Source organism: Mesoplodon mirus, assembly GCF_964341445.2.
Source record: "Mesoplodon mirus genome assembly, chromosome: 12".
Lineage (NCBI taxonomy): Eukaryota > Metazoa > Chordata > Mammalia > Artiodactyla > Ziphiidae > Mesoplodon > Mesoplodon mirus.
The window spans coordinates 74,718,419-74,736,900 of NC_138988.1; the positions used below are offsets into that span (position 1 = coordinate 74,718,419).

Genomic DNA, 18,482 nt, shown 5'->3' on the forward strand with positions numbered 1-18,482 from the left:
CACGCTGTTGAAACAGCTGCAGCTGCCGTGATCATTAGCAGTGCTACCTTTCAGTGTCAGGTTTGGTTTGGTTTTGTTAACAAATGTTAGCAAGAATCAGGGATCCTGTGCTACATACATGTAGCACATTTAAGACAGGCACTTAACAAAAGTGATTTTCATACCATATAATTTTTAATGTCTATTGTACAGCTGTCAACAGCATCGTTACACGTGTGGGCCTAGAGCAGCATTTTCTTGATGGTTCTCAGCGCTCCTGGGAGGGGAGAGCTCCGGGACCCTCATCAGAGGGGCTGACTCCCTCAGTGTTGTCCATGTGGGTCATTCCTTGGTCTCCACACTCAGAAGTCGAATTGAATTAAACCTGGGACCAAAATCTGACAGCATGTCCAAACATCTTTGATCTGGTCTTAAGCCTGGGAGAATTAGAGCCCCAGAACATACCCCAGGCAGCACCAGAAGTCTTATTTTTTCCACACTGAAAACTCCTAGGACAGCAGTGAAATCATTCCCTCCTTCCCCTGAAAGCTTCCTTTCTCTCTTTTTCCGGAAGGAAGTAAAAACTTCTTTTGCAGTTGCTAGCATGGGAAGATGAGCTGTCTCAAAGAATCTTCTTTAATGCGGAGGCATTCGGGAAATATCGTTCTGCAGGATGGGTGTCTGGGGCAAGAAGCAGGACGAAGCTCGCAGAGGACTCTGTCCTCCACTGTAGACAGTGTTGTCCGTGGGGCCTGTCACGGCACCTGTGTGGGCGTCCCAGGAGGTGAGGCCTGGTCTCCAAAGGGTGGACTCTTGTCTGATTGTTGCTCCTCTTCCACAGAAGGGCAGCCGTCTGACCCAGTGCTTCCATAGATGAGCCAAAGGAGGTCACCCGGCAGTTTAGCCAGAACATGCCTACAACCCAACTCCCTCAGCCCGTGGCTCACTCCTGGCTAAGTGGCTGAGGGCTTGTGAAGGTGACACAAAAGCTGTGTTTTTGCTGAGGGACATAATCCCCTCTCTTTAAGTTCTCTTGCCTCATGATTGAGAATTCCTCTTTTGAGCCCTCAGTGCTCTGGAGAGACCATTACTCTTAGAAAAGTGTAACTGTCCCTCACCTTCTGTAATTAAATAAAATGGCTGATGTGTCAATCTTCGCATTTGAAAAACATGACAGCATGGCCAGTACATTTTTCAGACTCTTAAGCTTATGCATCAAGTGACACTTTGGATATAGAATGAAGCAACTTGGAGCTCATTGTAACAGCCAACTCATAAAAAGGGAGCAGCCCTCAGGTGTAGCCAGTAGCCTCAGGGTGGAACTGGACCCCTGTGCCATGAAGAGTCATTCACTGAGAGACCCCCATGAGTCCACTGTGAGGGTGCGTCCTAGGGCAGTGGGCCTGAGTGGGACTCATTCACTCACATTTTGAGACAGTCATTCAACGAAAGTTTTTAGGGACCCTGAATTTTAAATCCCACCATCCAGAAGAGTCTCTGAGACGGCCACCCTCCTTGGGAGATTCAGATTGGATTAGGGGGGTATCCGCGTTTCCTGGAGTCCACTACTTTTCAGTGTTCAGAGGGGAGGGGGTCCCGCGACCGTCAACCAGCCTCTGGGGCCTGGCCTGCATCCACACCCTCGGCTTCCACCTGGTTACCCTTGCCCAGCTTCTTCACGCTCTCCAGAAAGGCCTTCCAGGTCTCCGGAATGCTCTTCTCCAGAATCCAGCCCTCGCTCTCGCACTCGGGGTCTTCGGGGTTGGCCACGCCTTCCAGCGCCGTGTGCAAGTAGCGCAGCCCGATGGTGATGGTCACCTGGTGTGGGGAGAGGAGACTTAGAGGAGATCTGGGAGAAGTAGCTGGGGCAGCGGTTACCAGGAAACCATGGCAGCCACCAGCCTGCTCATCCTGGGGGCCCTTCAAACAAGGTTCTGTTGGGGCTGGGTTGGCGAGGCCCTGCCCGCCCCAGCCAGGCCTGGGTGCTCGCGATACCTGCCTGTGCTCCAGCCTCATCTCAGACCCCATTCTCCTCCCTTTCCAGTCATCCTGGGTTTCTTTGGATCCTGCCCACACCCAGCCTTTATCCTCTCCAGTTTTACCATTCGCTGTTTTTTCTGCTTAGAACATTATGTATGGGTGCCCCTGCACCTGAATTCTCCCCTCCTTGCCCTCAGGTCTCCCCCTTCCTGGGGACATTAATCCTGGGCTCCTTCTCTGTGTGTCCACCCCCACCCCCACCTTGTTCCTGACACATTGCTAGGCACATAGCGGGTGCTCAGCAACTATTTGCTGGACAGAATTAAAAAGTCATCTCCTTTTCTGCAAACAATAGTGATATATGGTTTCCCTCTACTTCTGTTATTTTTTTTATTTTTTATTTTTCTTTTTCCTTCCTTTTTGCGGTACACGGGCCTCTCACTGCTGTGGCCTCTCCCGTTGCGGAGCACAGGCTCCAGACGCGCAGGCTCAGCGGCCATGGTTCACGGGCCCAGCCGCTCCGCGGCATGTGGGATCTTCCCAGACCAGGGCACAAACCCGTGTCTCCTGCATCAGCAGGCGGACTCTCAACCACTGCGCCACCAGGGAAGCCCTACTTCTGTTATTTTGATACTAGAGGATGAGTGGGTGATTTGTTTGGATTTGTTCACTGGAAGTCACTGCAGCAGACTCGTGCCAAAATGCCTGGGTTCAAACCTCAGCCCTGGCACTTAGCCAGCCATGTGACCAGGAAACCTCAGCTTACTCATCTGGTTTGCAGATTTTCAGATGAAGTGCCGCCTGCTCCATGGGCATGCTGTGATGCTTCGATATGTGTAGAGCATGGTACCTGGTGCACAGCAAGGATGAACAGGAATGTCAGCTGTAGTTGGTTATTAGTGAGCATGGTAAGTACTGTTTCCACTTTTCTAACCCTGTATTGTGTTAGCCACTTGTTTCTACACAAATTCCTGGTTTGCTGTCTTACACTCTTCCTTCGATGGTATAGCAAACTCTGTGAGAGGCCTAGGCCCACTAATGGAGAACATCCACCCCCTGAGGGCAGGGGTGGCCTTGATGCATCTTGTTCACCTGCTGTCCCAGCCCCTAAAACAGCACCCAGTGGTGGTAGGGCCTCAGTAAACATCTGTTGAATGAATGCTCTGGGAGCATTTTATAATTATAGCAGTAGATGATAATAGTAACTAATAGTTTTAGGTTACTGTTATTGTTGACTGAAAGTTTAATAAGATATTTTTACAGTAGAGAGACTCACCTCCAGGAAGTCCTCCTGGTGTGCGTGTACCCACTCTGATTCCTTCCTGCTTTCCTCAAGAAGGCCCCCTGTTGCACTATGAATTTTGCACTAGGTAATGGTGCTCCCTTTGGTTCATGAGTCTGATGTGGACTCATGGATTGTGAGACCCAGGAGGGCAAGGCTGAGGGCAGAATCTTATCAGCCCCCCTTGTGCCCATCACAGAGCTCTGCCCACTAAAAGCCTCAGGGGAAAAGTGAAAGGGGATTCAAACTCCCTGTTCCCAGTGAACAGTTCCTCTTCTTAAGCGGTCACTAGGTTCCTGGAAAGGTGGGTAAACTGAGAAGCAGCCAATGGAACTCCATTTTCCCACTGACTTCATTTATCCTTTCAGTCTTCTTTTCATGTGTTTTCAAGGGATGCAAACTTCGAAACTTCTAGCAGTAAGCTTCTCTCCTTACTCTACCCACATATTCCCCAGACTCTGCCTCAAGGAGCTGGTGACTAATAAATCATCGTGAATATGCTTGCATTTGCCTTAATGTGAAAAGAAGGCCTTCCTCCCCATCTCACCCCCTCAACAGGCAGTACAGTCCTTCTGGTGTGATGTGGTAAGTTAGAAGTGGTGCGTCTCAGCTGAGAGCCCAGCTATGTGTGAATTTCCATAGCACTAAAGATTGACTTACTTAAGGGAACCTTTCAGTGAATCTTCTCTGATGGGCAAAGTTTCCCCACCTAATGTTTCTGGTTTTGTACATTTAGGTTTTGGGGTTTGGGTTTCTGCTGTTAGCTCAAAGCATGAGCCCATGAGTCACTCTCTGTGCCACCTTGGTTTACCCCTCGCTGACAGTGAGCTCTCGTTCAGCACCCAGGACAGCGCCCAGCACTCGTAGATTTTTGAGAACTATTTCTTCAATAAATGAATGAATGAGGGCTTGCTATATCCCAAGCCCTGCAGCTACAGAGAGGAATTAAACCTAATAGATGAGATAAGATGAACCTACAAATAATTAGAATACCAAGTAAGTTGCTACCAGAATCTCAAGAGAATCACAAATCATTGACTGAACACTTTGATGTGCCTGTCTGTATCTCCTGTTGCCTCCCAATAGTTCCAAAGCTAAATGCTGGCAGCCTCCTATAACAGAGATGTTAAATAACTTTCCGAGTCCTTAGACTCAAAAAGTGGAGACACAGGATAAACCTCTGAAACATGCAAAGTGAAAGAAGCCAGACCTAAAAGGCCACATATTATATGATTCCTTTTATATGAAATGTCCAGAATAGATAAATCCACAAAGACAGAACACAGATTGGTGGTTGCCAGGGGCTTAGGGGGAGGGGAGGAGGGGGACCGACTGCTTAATGGGTATGAGGTTTTCTTGAGGGGGCAATGGAAGTATTTTGGAACAAGGTAGAGGTGGTAGTCACACAACAGTGTGATTGTACCAAATGCCACCAAATTGTTCACTTTAAAATGGTTAATTTTATGTGCTGTGAATTTCAACTCAACGAATTGTTTTTTTTAAGTGACGGGACAGAAACAAAAAATAGAGGTGCTGATATTCAAGCCTGGGCGTGCCTGCACGGCGGGCAGAGGGCTGGTTCCCAGGAGGGAGACCCAGGCCCAGCTCCACCCCATCAAATCCCAACGAGGCAGGTGGCTCCCTCTTGCCCTGCCCACCACCGGCCCAGGGCCTACCTCAAAAAGCCAGACGAGGAGCGTCACAGCGCCCACGGAATTCATGAGGTTGCTGTAGTAGCTCAGCAGGGCGGCCCTGCAGCCGCGCGCCCACAGGTTGAGCTCCTCCGTCTGGTGGTCATAGCTGTAGTGTGCAGAGTTGTTGGTGAGCTGGTACTGGATACAGGGCCGTGGCGAGTTGGGGTTGCAGCAGCTGAAGGGGACTCCATCCACCAGGTACCGCCCATCCACGTTGCTCTTGATGCGACTGGAGGAGAAACAGACGGCTTAAGACCAGCTTCTTGAACTTCTCACCAGGGGCCAGCTCCTCCCATCCCCCACGTCTGAAAACCTGGAATATTCATTCATTCATTTGCTGTCTTGAGAAATATTTGCTGTACACCGACTATGCGCCAGCCACTGTTCTAGGTGCTGAAGATGGAGCAGTGACCCTAGAGGGCGAATGCCCCAGCCTTCCTGGAGCTTATGTTTAGAGGGTTAAGACAGATGATAAACCAAGAGGCAAGTAAATAAGGAACATATGTATTCTAGCCCTTGTGGAGCAATGGAGATTCAACAAAACCTTACAATGACATTTCCAGAATTCTGTGGACCTGCTGATCCTGAAACTGCCTGGCATTTACGCCTTGGAAGCCTCTGAGCAATCTTTGGTAAAACTAAGATCCAGAAAGCTGTTCACCGTACTGATTTGCCAGAGGATGGCCTATTAGAGGTTCAGGATTTCTTCAAGATCCTAGATAACTATCCTGGATAGTAAAGAAGTCACAAGTTGGGGCATTTAACAAGAGTGAGTCACACACATGAGAAACGTGTTCGTTCTTTTATTGCCCATTGTTTTAACCTGACTGAATACAAGATGGACAAGAGCACTGTACTCCTGGCAATTATTAGGTGTGTTGGAACATGGATGTTGCACTGTAGACAACATTTAACACCAGTCTGTGGAGTACTGCATTGTAAAGTGCAAAATAAAGATTTATTTTTTTAAAAAATCAACCACTCTGTGTGCTGCCAGGCCCTGGCATTGCAGTGATTTCTTGGGTCCGTGCCAAGCTGGTAGGAAGAGTAGCAGGAAAGGTGGTGACTGTTGAGACAAGACTGCCTAGCATTCACGACCATCAGCTTCAGCCCCCAGCCCCCTCCCCAACCTCATCTCCTCCTTACAGATCACTGGGGACCGAGGTCCCCTCTGGCCAGATCACTTCTGCTCAACAGATGTTTCCAGAAGGCCTGCTCTGTCCCTGGGCCTTTGCAGGAGCAGAGAATGGGTCTTTGCCCATGGCTTGCTCTCCATCCACACTGACCTCTGCCCCCAGCTGGGTGGGGGCTGCATACTCACCTGAAGGATGCAACTTGCACAACTTTTGCATCTCTCTACTTACACATATATTTGGTTAGAGCACACCATACATTCATGCAGGTTCAAAATTCAAAAGGGGCAGCCATCGTTATAACAAAAATTCACTCCCTCCCCATCAGGCAGGCTGGGTGTGTTCCATCTGACCTGCTCGTGGTTACCCAGGCAACTTTACGTGTCAAAATTAACGGAGGGAATTCCCTGGTGGTCCAGTTGTTAGGACTCGGCACTTTCACTGCCAAGGACGCAGGTTCAATCCCCGGTCAGGAAACTAAGATCCCACAAGGCACATGGCGCAGACAAAAATTTAAAAAAAAAATTCATGGAGCTGCACATTTAAGATTTGCATCTTTAACTGTGTGCATGTTATCTTGAGTAAAAAAGTTTTTTTTAAAGTTGCACATGAACAATGCATTACATAATAGCAGCAGACTTTTACAGCACAAGAACAGGGAGCATGTAATTGTTCATAATAGAAATTGTTTCCAACAATGTTCATTGAAATGGTAATTATTATACTCTTTAAAAAAAAAAAGATGTTCGTGTTCAACTTCTAAATAAAATCCCCTCAATACAAAAAAGTCTCCCACTCATTCTTGTCCCTTGGCCCCCAAGTTCCCTCACTGTGGCCAGCTCTGTCTATCCTTTCACAGAAGCTTCAAGCATGGATAAGCAAGCTCAGATTTTGCAGAGTTCTTATTCTTCCTGTATGTTTGTTTATCCAAATGGTAGCATTATATACACACTGTCTTGAATCATTTTTTTTCCCCCTAGCAATACCTTAGAGATCCTTTTTTTTTTTTTTTTTTGCGGTACTCGGGCCTCCCTCTCACTGCTGTGGCCTCTCCCGTTGCAGAGCACAGGCTCTGGACGCGCAGGCTCAGCAGCCATGGCTCACGGGCCTAGCTGCTCCGTGGCATGTGGGATCTTCCCGGACCGGGGCACGAACCCACGTACCCTGCATCGGCAGGCAGACTCTCAACTACGCCACCAGGGAAGCCCCCGCGAGATCTTTTTATATCTATCAAATGGAGAGTGTTCTCCAGGTTTTAATGAGGTGCATGGTGTCCCCCTTGTGCAGATGGCCCATAGGGTATTTATCCATTTCCTATTGATGGACATTTGGGATTTTCCCAGTGTCTTGTTATTTTTCTTTTTTCTTTTTTTTTTTTTAACTTATTTATTTATTTATTTATTTTTGGCTGCGTTGGGTCTTCGTTGCTGCACGTGGGCTTTTTCTAGTTGTGGCGAGTGGGGGCTACTCTTCATTGCAGTGCGTGGGCTTGTCATTGCAGTGGCTTCTCTTGCTGTGGAGCACGAGCTCTAGGCGCGCAGGCTTCAGCAGTTGCGACGTGTGGGCTCAGTAGTTGTGGCGCACGGGCTTTGTTGCTCCGTGGCATGTGGGATCTTCCCGGGCCAGGGCTCAAACCCGTGTCCCCTGCATTGGCAGGGGGATTCTTAACCACTGTGCCACCAGGGAGGTCCCCCCAGGGACTTGTTAATACAAACATGGACATGGGTCATTTTGCATATTGGGAATATATCTAGAGGATCAATTCCTAGAAGAGGCATCTCTGAATCAAAGGGTCCACCTGTGATTGCACCCGAGCTCTGCCATTTTTCTCCTCTCAGGGGTTGTACAGTCACACCCACACCAGCCACACCCACATAAGTCCTGTTTTTGGTCTTTGCCAACCTGACAGATGAAAAATAGTATCTCAGAGTTGTTCTGATTTCCGTATTTCTCATTAAAAGTGAAGTTAAGTATCTTTTCATGTGTTTAAGATCCATTTGTGGTTTCATTTCAGTAAACTGTCTGCTGATTGGTGTGATTAAGACCTGAGGAAGGCTCTGAAAAATGTGGCCTCCTTGGTTCCAGAACAATCCTCACCTGGGTTATGGCGACCGTATTTCCACACACCCTGTAGTCCCTGCCTTCTGCTTCATGGACAGAACCCACTGCCCAGAGAACAACTGGCCCTGGATGCACAGGTGGTCCAGGACCAGGACCATGATAAGAGCAGGACAGCCTGAGTTTACTCCTGGTTCATCCCTCTGGAAAAATTCCTTAACCTCGCCAGGCCTCAGCTTACTAATCTGTAAAATGGAGTTGACATAAGAGTTGTATGAAGGGATCCACGTAAAGAGGCTAAGAAGAGTGCTTGGTACGTACTAAGTGTGTAAGAAATGTGGACTCCTGGGCTGGCGCTGGGAAGGGTGACAGAACAAGAGCCTTCACTTCACATGAGCTCTGTGTGTCGTCGGGGAGCAGCTGTGACAGTGGAACAGACCACATGACACTACTGGGGAATAGTCTCTTGTGCATGGGTGGTGTGGCCTCTGCCAGCTGTGGAGAAGAGTGCCTTCTGTGACCAAGACTGCAAGGGCAGGGACTTCCCTGGTGGCGCAGCGGTTAAGAATCTGCATGCCAATGCAGGGGACATGAGTTCGAGCCCTGGTCCAGGAAGATCCCACATGCCATGGAGCAACTAAGCCCATGCACCACAACTACTGAGCCTGCGCTCTAGAGCCCATGAGCCACAACCACTGAGCTGGCATGCCACAACTACTAAAGCCTGCACACCTAGAGCCCGTGCTCCTCAACAAAAGAAGCCACCGCAATGAGAAGCCTGCGCACCACAACTAGAGAAAACCCACGCACAGCAACGAAGACTCAATGCAGCCAAAAATAAATAAATAAAATATTTTTTAAAAATTAAAAAAAAAAAAAAAACTGCAAGGGCAGAGCTCAATGCCAACCCAAGGCAGGGGCTGTGAGACATTTGTCCAGTGACGGGAGTGGCCACTGCTGAAGCTCAACTGCACCGAGCACCATGGGAGCAACTCTCCCTGCACAGCCCCACACGGCACCTGGTTCCGCTGGCTGGGGTGGTCCTGGGTGGTCCCAGTGGGAGGACTGGAGCAGAGGCCCTTCAGCTTGGAACTCCCACCCACCTCCTGAGGGGCCAGCCACCCGCCTCCCCCAGGACTGAGCAGACGTAGTCTCCTACCCCTAGGACCAACCCCAGCAGGCCTGGTCCCCAAATGCAAACACTGTTCGTCCCTCTTCCTGACCTGCAGGCTGTCCCTGGAGCCTGCTCCCACCTGCACAATGTCCCACCTGGGCCATTCCCAGTGTCCCCGTGTAACGGAGTGGGTAGAGCACAGAGAGCTGGCCTTTGAGTCTCAAATGTGCATTTGTGAGCTGTGGACTTGTGTGAGGCGTGACAATCACACCCCCTCTCAGGGGCTGTGCGAGGTTTAAAGGAGGCAGTAGGAGGATGCACTTGACACAGGCCCTGGGAGAATGCTGGCTCCTCCCCACTCGTGGCCATCTGGGGGGGACCCTACAACCCACCAGGCTGTTCTACAGAGGAGGAAGTGGGGCCCAGAGCAGGCAGGGCCTCACACGAAGTTACACAGTAAGTGGAAGTCCAGCCCACAGCAGTTGCCCACCCCTCCCCTCAAGAGTTTCCTCAGAGCCTCTCAGGTCTTTCCTGCCTGTTGGCTTTTCTAGCTAAACTTCCTAGGAAAGTGTGAGTTCTCTCCCGTGTTCCCTGTCCCAGGAGCCCTTCCTTGTCCAGCATCATCTCTCCTATGCACTCTCCAGGTGTCCCTAAGGTGGGGTGAAGCCTACAGATCTGCCTCATACTCCCTGAGGCAGGGCTGTGTCTTCCCTCACACGGGGGACCCTGAGGGTAGGCCTGGCTTGGTGGACGTTGGGGTTCCCCCAGACCCCCAGCCTAGGACCTCTTGGGGTCCCACATCTCTGAAACTAGCCCTCCCTCGCCATTGGAAACATTGTCTTGTTGACTTAGCACTTGCCCTGGCTTCAACCACAGATTAAGGCTCCACTCACCCTCTTAAGACAAAGGCAAAAGAGAGCTCCTTAGGTGGTGAGCTGGCTATTTATATCAGAGTATTTCCCAGGCTACAAATCTCTGCTCAGGGCTCACCAAGGCTTGTAAGGGTCTTAATTAAGATAAGGCTTTCTTTTAGCCGATTCTCCCATAGCCAACCTACATATGACTTGGGAAAATCATCATGTTGGAGTTTTCCTGGAAAAAGCAACATAATTTAGTAGGTGAATCAATAAGGAAAGCCATATGGAAACGAGCAGGGGAGCGGAGAGGAGGGAGCCAGGAGTGTAACGGATAATGTGTCAATCCCCAACCCGAATGCCAGCCGAGTGACACCTGTGGAATCTTGGCAACTCACTTGACCTCTGTGAGCCTCAGTTTTCTCACCTGAGAAATGACAGTATAAGTCTCTGACGGGTGTGGTAGAGACTAATTGAGATAATACACATAGAGCACCTGGTATACACATAAAGTGCAGTATTAGTATTCCTTTGAAATACTAATAGTATTTCTTTTTTGAGTAGTCACTGGATATAAAGAACTGCAGGTGGCGAGGGAGGACACAAGAAGGAGGGGACCCAGCCCTGCCCTAAAGAAGCCCCAGTCTGAGGGGAGACACAGCCCCGTCCTCAGGGAGACACAGCCCCGCCCTCAGGGAGCCCCGGTCTGGGGAGACAGCCCAGCACTCAGGGAGGCCCAGTCTGAAGGGAGACACAGCCCTGCCTTGGGGAGCCCCAATCTGAAGGGAGACACAGCCCTGCCCTCAGGAATCTCCTAGCCAAGGTTCAGAATTCTCTAGATATCTATTAATTGTTTAGGAAGAGGGAACAGGTGTCATAGCCTATGGGTTCCGTGGGAAGGACAGTAAAGTGAGAGAGCTTAGTGCCAGCTTCTTTCTCAGACTGAGGGCCCCAGGCCAGGCTTTCCTGGCTGACAGTTCCTTCAGGCTGACAGTGCCAAGACCTCTGAGCTGCTTCATGCTCTGCCTCTCACCCCAAGACACTGAAGCTCAGCTCATCCTGAAACCAGGAGGAAACTTTAAAGGAATTGTTATAACCTGGCTGAAGACCTCAGGTGCCTCCTGGTGTGATGCAGTAAGGTACCCATAGCAGCACCCTAGGGGGTGCTCTTGCCAAAACTGAACCTGAATCCAGCCACACCTCAGCCCTGACTACTGTTTTACAGGGAAATACAGGAGACAGAAGAACACGTTAGAAGACAGCAATGATTGGCTACAGTGGCCCAACCCCAGAACGCGGGAAATTCTGCAGGACAAATGGCCGACTTCCTCCAAGACGCACATGGCATGAAAAGGTAACTATTTAGAGTAAAAGAGACTTAGGAGACCAGACAACCAAATGCAATGTCTGGTTTAGATCCTGATTTGAATAAACCACCTGTAAAAGACGTCTTGAGACAATCAGAGAATATTGAACACAGGCTGGGTATTAGACGATAGTAATGTTAGTAGGCATTATTAATATTGTGCTTCTGTTAAAAACAAAAAGGCAATAAAGCAAACCCTCTTTATCTGTTAGAAATTCCTCCTAAAGTGTTTACAGGTAAGAGGAAACAGTGCCCTGGATTTGCTTCTTAATACTCAGAAGGGGGAAAATGTTATGGGGGAGCGAGGGTACATGGGGATTTGTTATAATCTCTCTACTTTTGTGAATGCATGAAATCTTCCATAATAAAAGTTGAAAATGCAAAAAAAAAAAAAAAAAAAAAAAGCAGCTCTGGTGGTTAAGAATCACAAATCTATATCCCGATATCTTGCTCTGAAGACTGAGTCGCTGAGGGAGGCGACATTCCTGGACTCATCCCTCTGAGGACCTCCCCCAGTTATAACAGAGTGTGACCGCCCACCCCCACCCCAGGACCACCAGGCTGGGAAGGGAGTGAGAAGGGAAACACAGATGCAGGAGGATGGAGCACAGCATGGCCCCACGTGCCACAGCCCACGAAGAGCCTGGGCGGGGTGGCAGTTCTGGCTTCTGTGGGGCCTCATGATGATCTGAGGCCCTGGCACAGAAGGACCAGAATCCCATCACGATCCACAGGTGTTTATCGAGCTTGTATCTTATCTGCCCACACCTTCCACTGTCCCTCTGGAGGAGGAAGAAGAGAGCAAGACAGAGAGAGGAAGAGGGAAGACCTGAGGCCCCCCCACCAACGCCCCCCAGGTTTCAGCTGTCGGAGAACAAGCACTCATCTAACACCGAATCTGTATGAGGCAGAGTGGAAAGAGCAGAATCAAAACCTGGCACTGCCTACAGTGGGATACCATCCCAAAAGAAGAAGGAGTGAGTGCTGACGCATGCTGCAACGTGGATGAAATTTGAAAACAGTATGCTAAACCAAAGAAGCCAGACCCCAAAGGACCAATATTATATGATTCCATTCAAATGAAATGTCCAGAACAGGGAAGCCTATAGAGACAGAAAGTAGAGTAGTGATTACTTGGGCTTGGGGGCAGGGGAGGCCGGAGTGAACACTGAAGGGTGCAGGGTTTCTCTGTGAAGTGGTGAACACATTCTAAAATCAACCTCAGTATTGGTTGCACAACTCTGTGAATGTACTAAAAACCGTTGAATTGCACACTTGAAATGGGTGAATTGTATGGTGTGTGGAATATATCTCCATAAAGCTGGTTGGTTGGTTTTTCCAAAAATTTGCCCCACACCCCCAACCCCAGCTTGCCACTTCCCGCTATGAGATTTTAGGAACATCCCTTAAGCTCTCTGAGGTTCAGATTTCTCATCCACAAAATAGAGATTAACAATAAAAACAACAAAAATACAAAACCCCCAGGAGAGGTTTTGTGCACACCAAATAAGGGCCTTTTTCCTCCCCAAAGACCCAGCAACTTAACAACAGGGCAGGCTGGGGTGGGGGTGGGGTGCGGTCAAAGGCTTGTAAATTCTTGTAAAAAAATCTTGAATTGTTCCCACCTGATCTCCATGTTTAGATCAGGAGCCTTCAGGAACCAGCTGTTGACCTTAAATATTCCCCTGAGAGGGCCTTCCTTGGTGGCGTAGCGGTTAAGAATCCACCTGCCAGTGCAGGGGTCATGGGTTCGAGCCCTGGTCCGGGAGGATCCCACATGCCGCGTAGCAACTAAGCCTATGTGCCGCAACTGCTAAGCCTGTGCTCTGGAGCCCGTGAGGCTCAACTATTGAAGCCCGCATGGCTAGAGCCCATGCTCCACAACAAGAGAAGCCACCGTGATGAGAGGCCCGCGCACTGCAGTTAAGAGTGGCCCCCACTCTCTGCAACTAGAGACCGCGCGCAGCAACAAAGACCCAACTCAGCCAAAAAAAAAAAAAAAAAAATATTACCCTGAGAAATCTCCAAAAACCAGCCATGCCTCCATGCTTGTCCAAGCTCACAAGTGCCAGGCTCAGTTAGGGATGCTCAGTTTCTCTTAATGTTGTGACCATATTTGTATGTGTGTGTGTGTGTGTAGCAGAGAAAATTTTTTCCAAATCAATGGAGTTAAGATTGTTTCACACCAATAAGTTGGTATGGGGCATTGAGGTAATTTTGATCAAGTTTAATGTTTGCCTGAAAATTTGGATATGCCGACCATTGGGAGTGGAGCAGCCTGGAGCGTTTCTCCACCCTGGGACAGAAGGGGATTTGGGGATTACAGAGAGATCCTGTAAGTCTCATCAAGGACTGACTCTGTGCGGAAGACGATCAAGGAAAATGACAAGAGGAGAAGATGAGAAGCCCCTTCCTGTCCATCACAAAGGCTAGTTCTACCCTCAGCTTCTGCTCCCCCCACTCTCCCCATCCCCAGGAATTCTGCTTGTCCCTCTGGCTTCACACCCTCCTAGGGCAACTCATATAAATCATGCCACTTTGTGCTGTCCCTGCGGATCTGTCCCCTAGGAAGGGCAGAGTGGTTTACAAGCCTCCTTGACAAGGGATTTGTAGAAGTAATCCCCACCCACAGAGAAAATACAATCCCAAGCAGTGACCTTCAATCTGACTTCGCTTCCATCTGAGGAGCAGCTAAGCTAGCCATCTGGGGTTCACCAGTGTTGTCTGGGCTTCAACCATGTCCTGATGCCAGTGTGCCCAGCGCCCAGGGTGCATGTCCCCTTGGACTCACCAGCCTCACTCAGAGGATAAACCAGCTGGATGAACAACTGAAGCCCTAGCCTCAGGCAGGGAATGGGTAGAGTTGGACAGAAGGAAGAGGTGAGGGAGAGCCACTGGCTCTGGACAGGCTGACCTTTCCCTGGAAAATGACTCAAGACCTGCAATGGTGGGTCGCTGGGAAGGGGTATGCTGGGATCAGCACAAAAGGTGAGATTCTCTTTCTCGCCAACACCTCCCTACATCTGCCGCTCAGGATTTTATTTTTACACATGCCAAGAACACTTTAGAAACACTTTATCGAGTTGCACTATCATGATTTAAGTAGTAAACACCAGCAGGCATTTATTGAGCACCTGTTGTATGCCAGGCTCTAGACAGAGCTAGGAGGTGACCTCCAAAGTGTATTCTGGTGCCTTCCTTTAAAAGATGGGCAAGCAGGGCTTCCCTGGTGGCGCAGTGGTTGAGAGTCTGCCTGCCAGTGCAGGGGACACGGGTTCGTGCCCCGGTCCGGGAAGATCCCACATGCCGCGGAGCGGCTGGGCCCGTGAGCCATGGCCTCTGGGCCTGCACGTCCGGAACCTGTGCTCCATAACAGGAGAGGCCACAACAGTGAGAGGCCTGCATACTGCAAAAACAAACAACTAAAAGATGGGCAAGCAAAGGCCCAGGGTGTCAAATGACTTATCCAAGATCACCATCTAATTAACAACAGAGACAAAACTACAGCCTAGACCCCCTGACTGCCCCATCCTCTGCTCTTTCCACCGTATCCAAGGACAAACACCTTGAGAATGGTTGCTCAGGGTTGAAAGGTTGGAAAACAAGGGAACCAACCCAGAAATTTATGCTTTTAGGACCGAATGCGTTCACTTTGAGTGAATGAGACAAGCAGCCAGATAAAGTCTCAGTATATGTGATCCATGAATTCCCTCCCGAATGAAGCAGACACACAGTCCTGGCTGGGTCTCCCCCTGGTGACCCCCATTCAAATAGTTTCTATAACTTGACACTTTCCTCCCATCTTAGCCAAACATTAGGTTGAACCATATGAAGCTGCTATTTTTATAGGTCAAAAATGATAGAATATTGAAAATTCCATATGGTCCAACCAAATACACCCTCAACACGCAGTAATAAGTTGTGCACACAGAGCACCCAATGGGGAGGAAAAGGCACTGGACAAGGGGAGTCACAGGCTCGTGTCTCCGTGTCCCCATATCACTCTGACCCCAGGACTGGAGGCTACTCACTCTTTGACTTCTTTGGAGGAGAAGTCCAGATAGCGGTTGCTGATCCACTGAATCTCAAACCAGTCCCGAAAGCCGTTGTTGCCACAGCACTTGAACTCAATTTGCAGCATGTCGATGGTCTTCTTCATGAAACACCTGCCTGGGGTGTCTGTGTCCCGGTAGAACTTCATGCCATTCTTGAGCCCGTGGGCCAGCGTGCTCTCCAGGGAGCCCCGCAGGAGGAAGCAGCAGAGGGCCACCAGGAAGAGGACAATGTTGAAGAGGACACACACGGCCAGGTATGGCTTCAGCCAGGGCTTCCACTTGGCGTACTTGGCAGGGTCCAAGGCGTCATAGCAGATTTTGCCCGCCAGAGAATTGAAGACACAGGACAGCACCCCCATCCCTATCAAGGAATTGGGCACAAAATGGCTCTCGGAATTGTCCATCATATCACTCCGCTTCCTGAGTTCAATCTTTAGGAACAGCCCTAAGCTGAAGATGATGATACCAGCCAACACGGAGAGCCAGTTCATGAGCCAGAGCCCTTGGGCCAACTTGACCCGCTTCTTCTGGTCAAATTTGACTTTCAGCAATGCCATACTTGCAGAGTGCAGTCCAGGCAGCCTCTCACTCCTGACCTCAGTAAGCCCGGAGCCTGAAGACTCAGGGCCTTGGGAAGGGTGCAGATGGCCCAAGCTGCAGGGAGCTGCTCTGGGGGCTGCCCATGCTGCGTCCCCTAGCCTGGGACCCCTGTTAACTCACTAGTGGGAGCAGGGGCCTCAGAGTCACAGCTCATGAAGGGGCCAGTCCTCCGCGTGTCATTTCTGCAGCTCCCTTCCCAGCAGAGGAGGGACAGCCTGAAGGCTGCAGATTAAAAGTGGGATCCACAAGACATCTTGCTAATCTCTTTAGCCAGGTTCATCCCATTAGATAAAGCCGTGCCAGTTTCAAAACATGGTCAAGAGGAGCCTCCATGGACACCCTGGAGCAGAGAGCTCTGGGTTCAGCTTGAAGAATCAGGAGTAAAAAAGACAAGACTAGCCAGAGAAATGGGCTTTATCTGGAGGTCTGGCTCAGATCACATCGCATGTCTCCCCAGAATACGTTTCTGGGCCAAACTCCTTCAAAATTTAAAACTTTCTAATGGTACAAAAGACATCACTATCCAAGTTGAAAAACAAATGACAGATTGTGAGAAAACATTTGCAACATGTATAAAACAGAATGAATAGGCAAAAAAAGAAAAAAAATTAACTGCCACAGTTCCACATCCAAAAAAAAAATCATCAACTGGAAAAACAGGCAAAGGAAAGGAACAGGTGATTTATAACAAGCGAACCTGGAAAGTCCAAGGATCTGGAAAACTTGTCAATCTGAGTAGAACAAAGGGCAATGCAATTAAAACAATAATAAAAGACCAAACTTGCACATCTGTCAAAATTCTGTCACCAATATAAACAAAGATAGTAGAAATGAGATATACATTCTTGATGAGTCTGTAAATTTATTATTATTTTTAATTTATTTCTTGGAGTAGTTTCAGGTTTACAAAAAAAATTGAACAGAAAGTACAGAGCGTTCCTAAATACTCCTTTCCCCCAACCAATTTCCCTATAATTAACATCTTGCCCTTGTGTGATACATTTATTACAATTGATGAATCAATTTTGATACATTATTAACTAAAGCTCATAGTTTACATTAGGGTTAACTCTTTGTGTTGCATGGTTCTATGGGTTTTGCCAAATGCATAATGTCACGTTTCCACCATTATATCATATAGTATCATACAGAATATTCTCACTGCTCTAGTAATCCCTGTGTTCCACCTGTTCATTCCTCCTCCCCTCCCTGCCCAATCCCAGGCAGGCAGCCACTGTCTCTATAGTTTTGTCTTTTCCATGTCATATTGTTGGAATCATACAGCATATAACCTTTTCAGGCTGGTTTCTTTCCCTTTGAAATATGCACTTAATGTTTCTCCATGTCTTTTTGTGGCTTGATAGCTCATTTCTATTTATCGCTGAATAACATTCCATTAATGTGAATGTACCATTGTGTGTTTATCAATTCACCTATTAAAGGTCATCCTGACTGCTTCCAATTTTGGGCAATTATAAATGAAGCTGCTACCAAAACTCTACTATGCAGGTTTTTGTGTGAACATAAGTTTTCAACTCATTTGGGTAAATATCTAGGAGTGCAATTGCTGGATCATATGGTGAGATTATGTTTAGCTTTGTAAAAACCTGCCAAATTATCTTCCAAAGTGGCTGTATTATTTTGCATTCCTACTAGCAATGAATGAGAGTTCCTGTTGCTCTATGCCCTAGCCAGCATTTGGTATTGTTAGTGCTCTGGATTTTAGCCATTTTAATAAGTGTGTAGTGGCATCTCACTTGTTTTAATTTGCATTTCCCTAATGGTATACGTTGCAGAACATCTTTTCACATGCTTATGTGCCATCTATATATCTTCTTTGGTGAGATGTCTGTCCAGCACTTTTTCCCACTTTTTAATTGGATTATTTTCTTTAGATTGTAAGTTTTTACAGCCTTTTGGGAGAGTAATTTATCTATCTCTATTAAAATTTAAAATGCACATTGCCAGTGATCCAGCAATTCCACTTCTCAGAACAGCCTGTGTATCACCAGAAGCCGTTTTAAGAAGAAACCTATCCTGTCCTCAAATTCATGTCCACCAAATACCAAGGAAGTCTTCATGATTAGAATAAGAGGCCCATGAGCTCAAGGCAGTAAGAGGATCAAATCTCCAACCTGGAATCTCCTTTTTTCCCTATGTGTTTGTTGGGTTCCACTAAATTCACCACCTACACACTCCTCTTTAAGATCTCCAAATCACTAAGTAAAATCGAAGGAGTATTTCCCCACATATAGAGGAGGTGTGAGAACAGAGCAATGGGACCTGATTCTTTTGTCCTCCAGCGTAGTCACCTCGGAAAACAAAACACGTATTCCATTGCTGGACCCAAGTCTAAACTCCAATTTG

The 18,482-nt window shown here is 48.3% G+C and overlaps 1 protein-coding gene across 1 annotated transcript; it reads right to left on the reverse strand.

The window, feature by feature from the left end:
- Window positions 1-1,553: 1,553 nt before the first annotated feature.
- Window positions 1,554-16,072, reverse strand: PRPH2 (peripherin 2; the record flags this gene model as incomplete). The annotated part of the gene is made up of 3 exons (XM_082637853.1): window positions 1,554-1,797; window positions 4,918-5,164; window positions 15,492-16,072. 3 exons carry the CDS (start codon window positions 16,070-16,072, stop codon window positions 1,585-1,587), a joined length of 1,041 nt encoding a protein of 346 aa, XP_082493979.1. The 3' UTR covers window positions 1,554-1,584.
- Window positions 16,073-18,482: the final 2,410 nt, after the last annotated feature.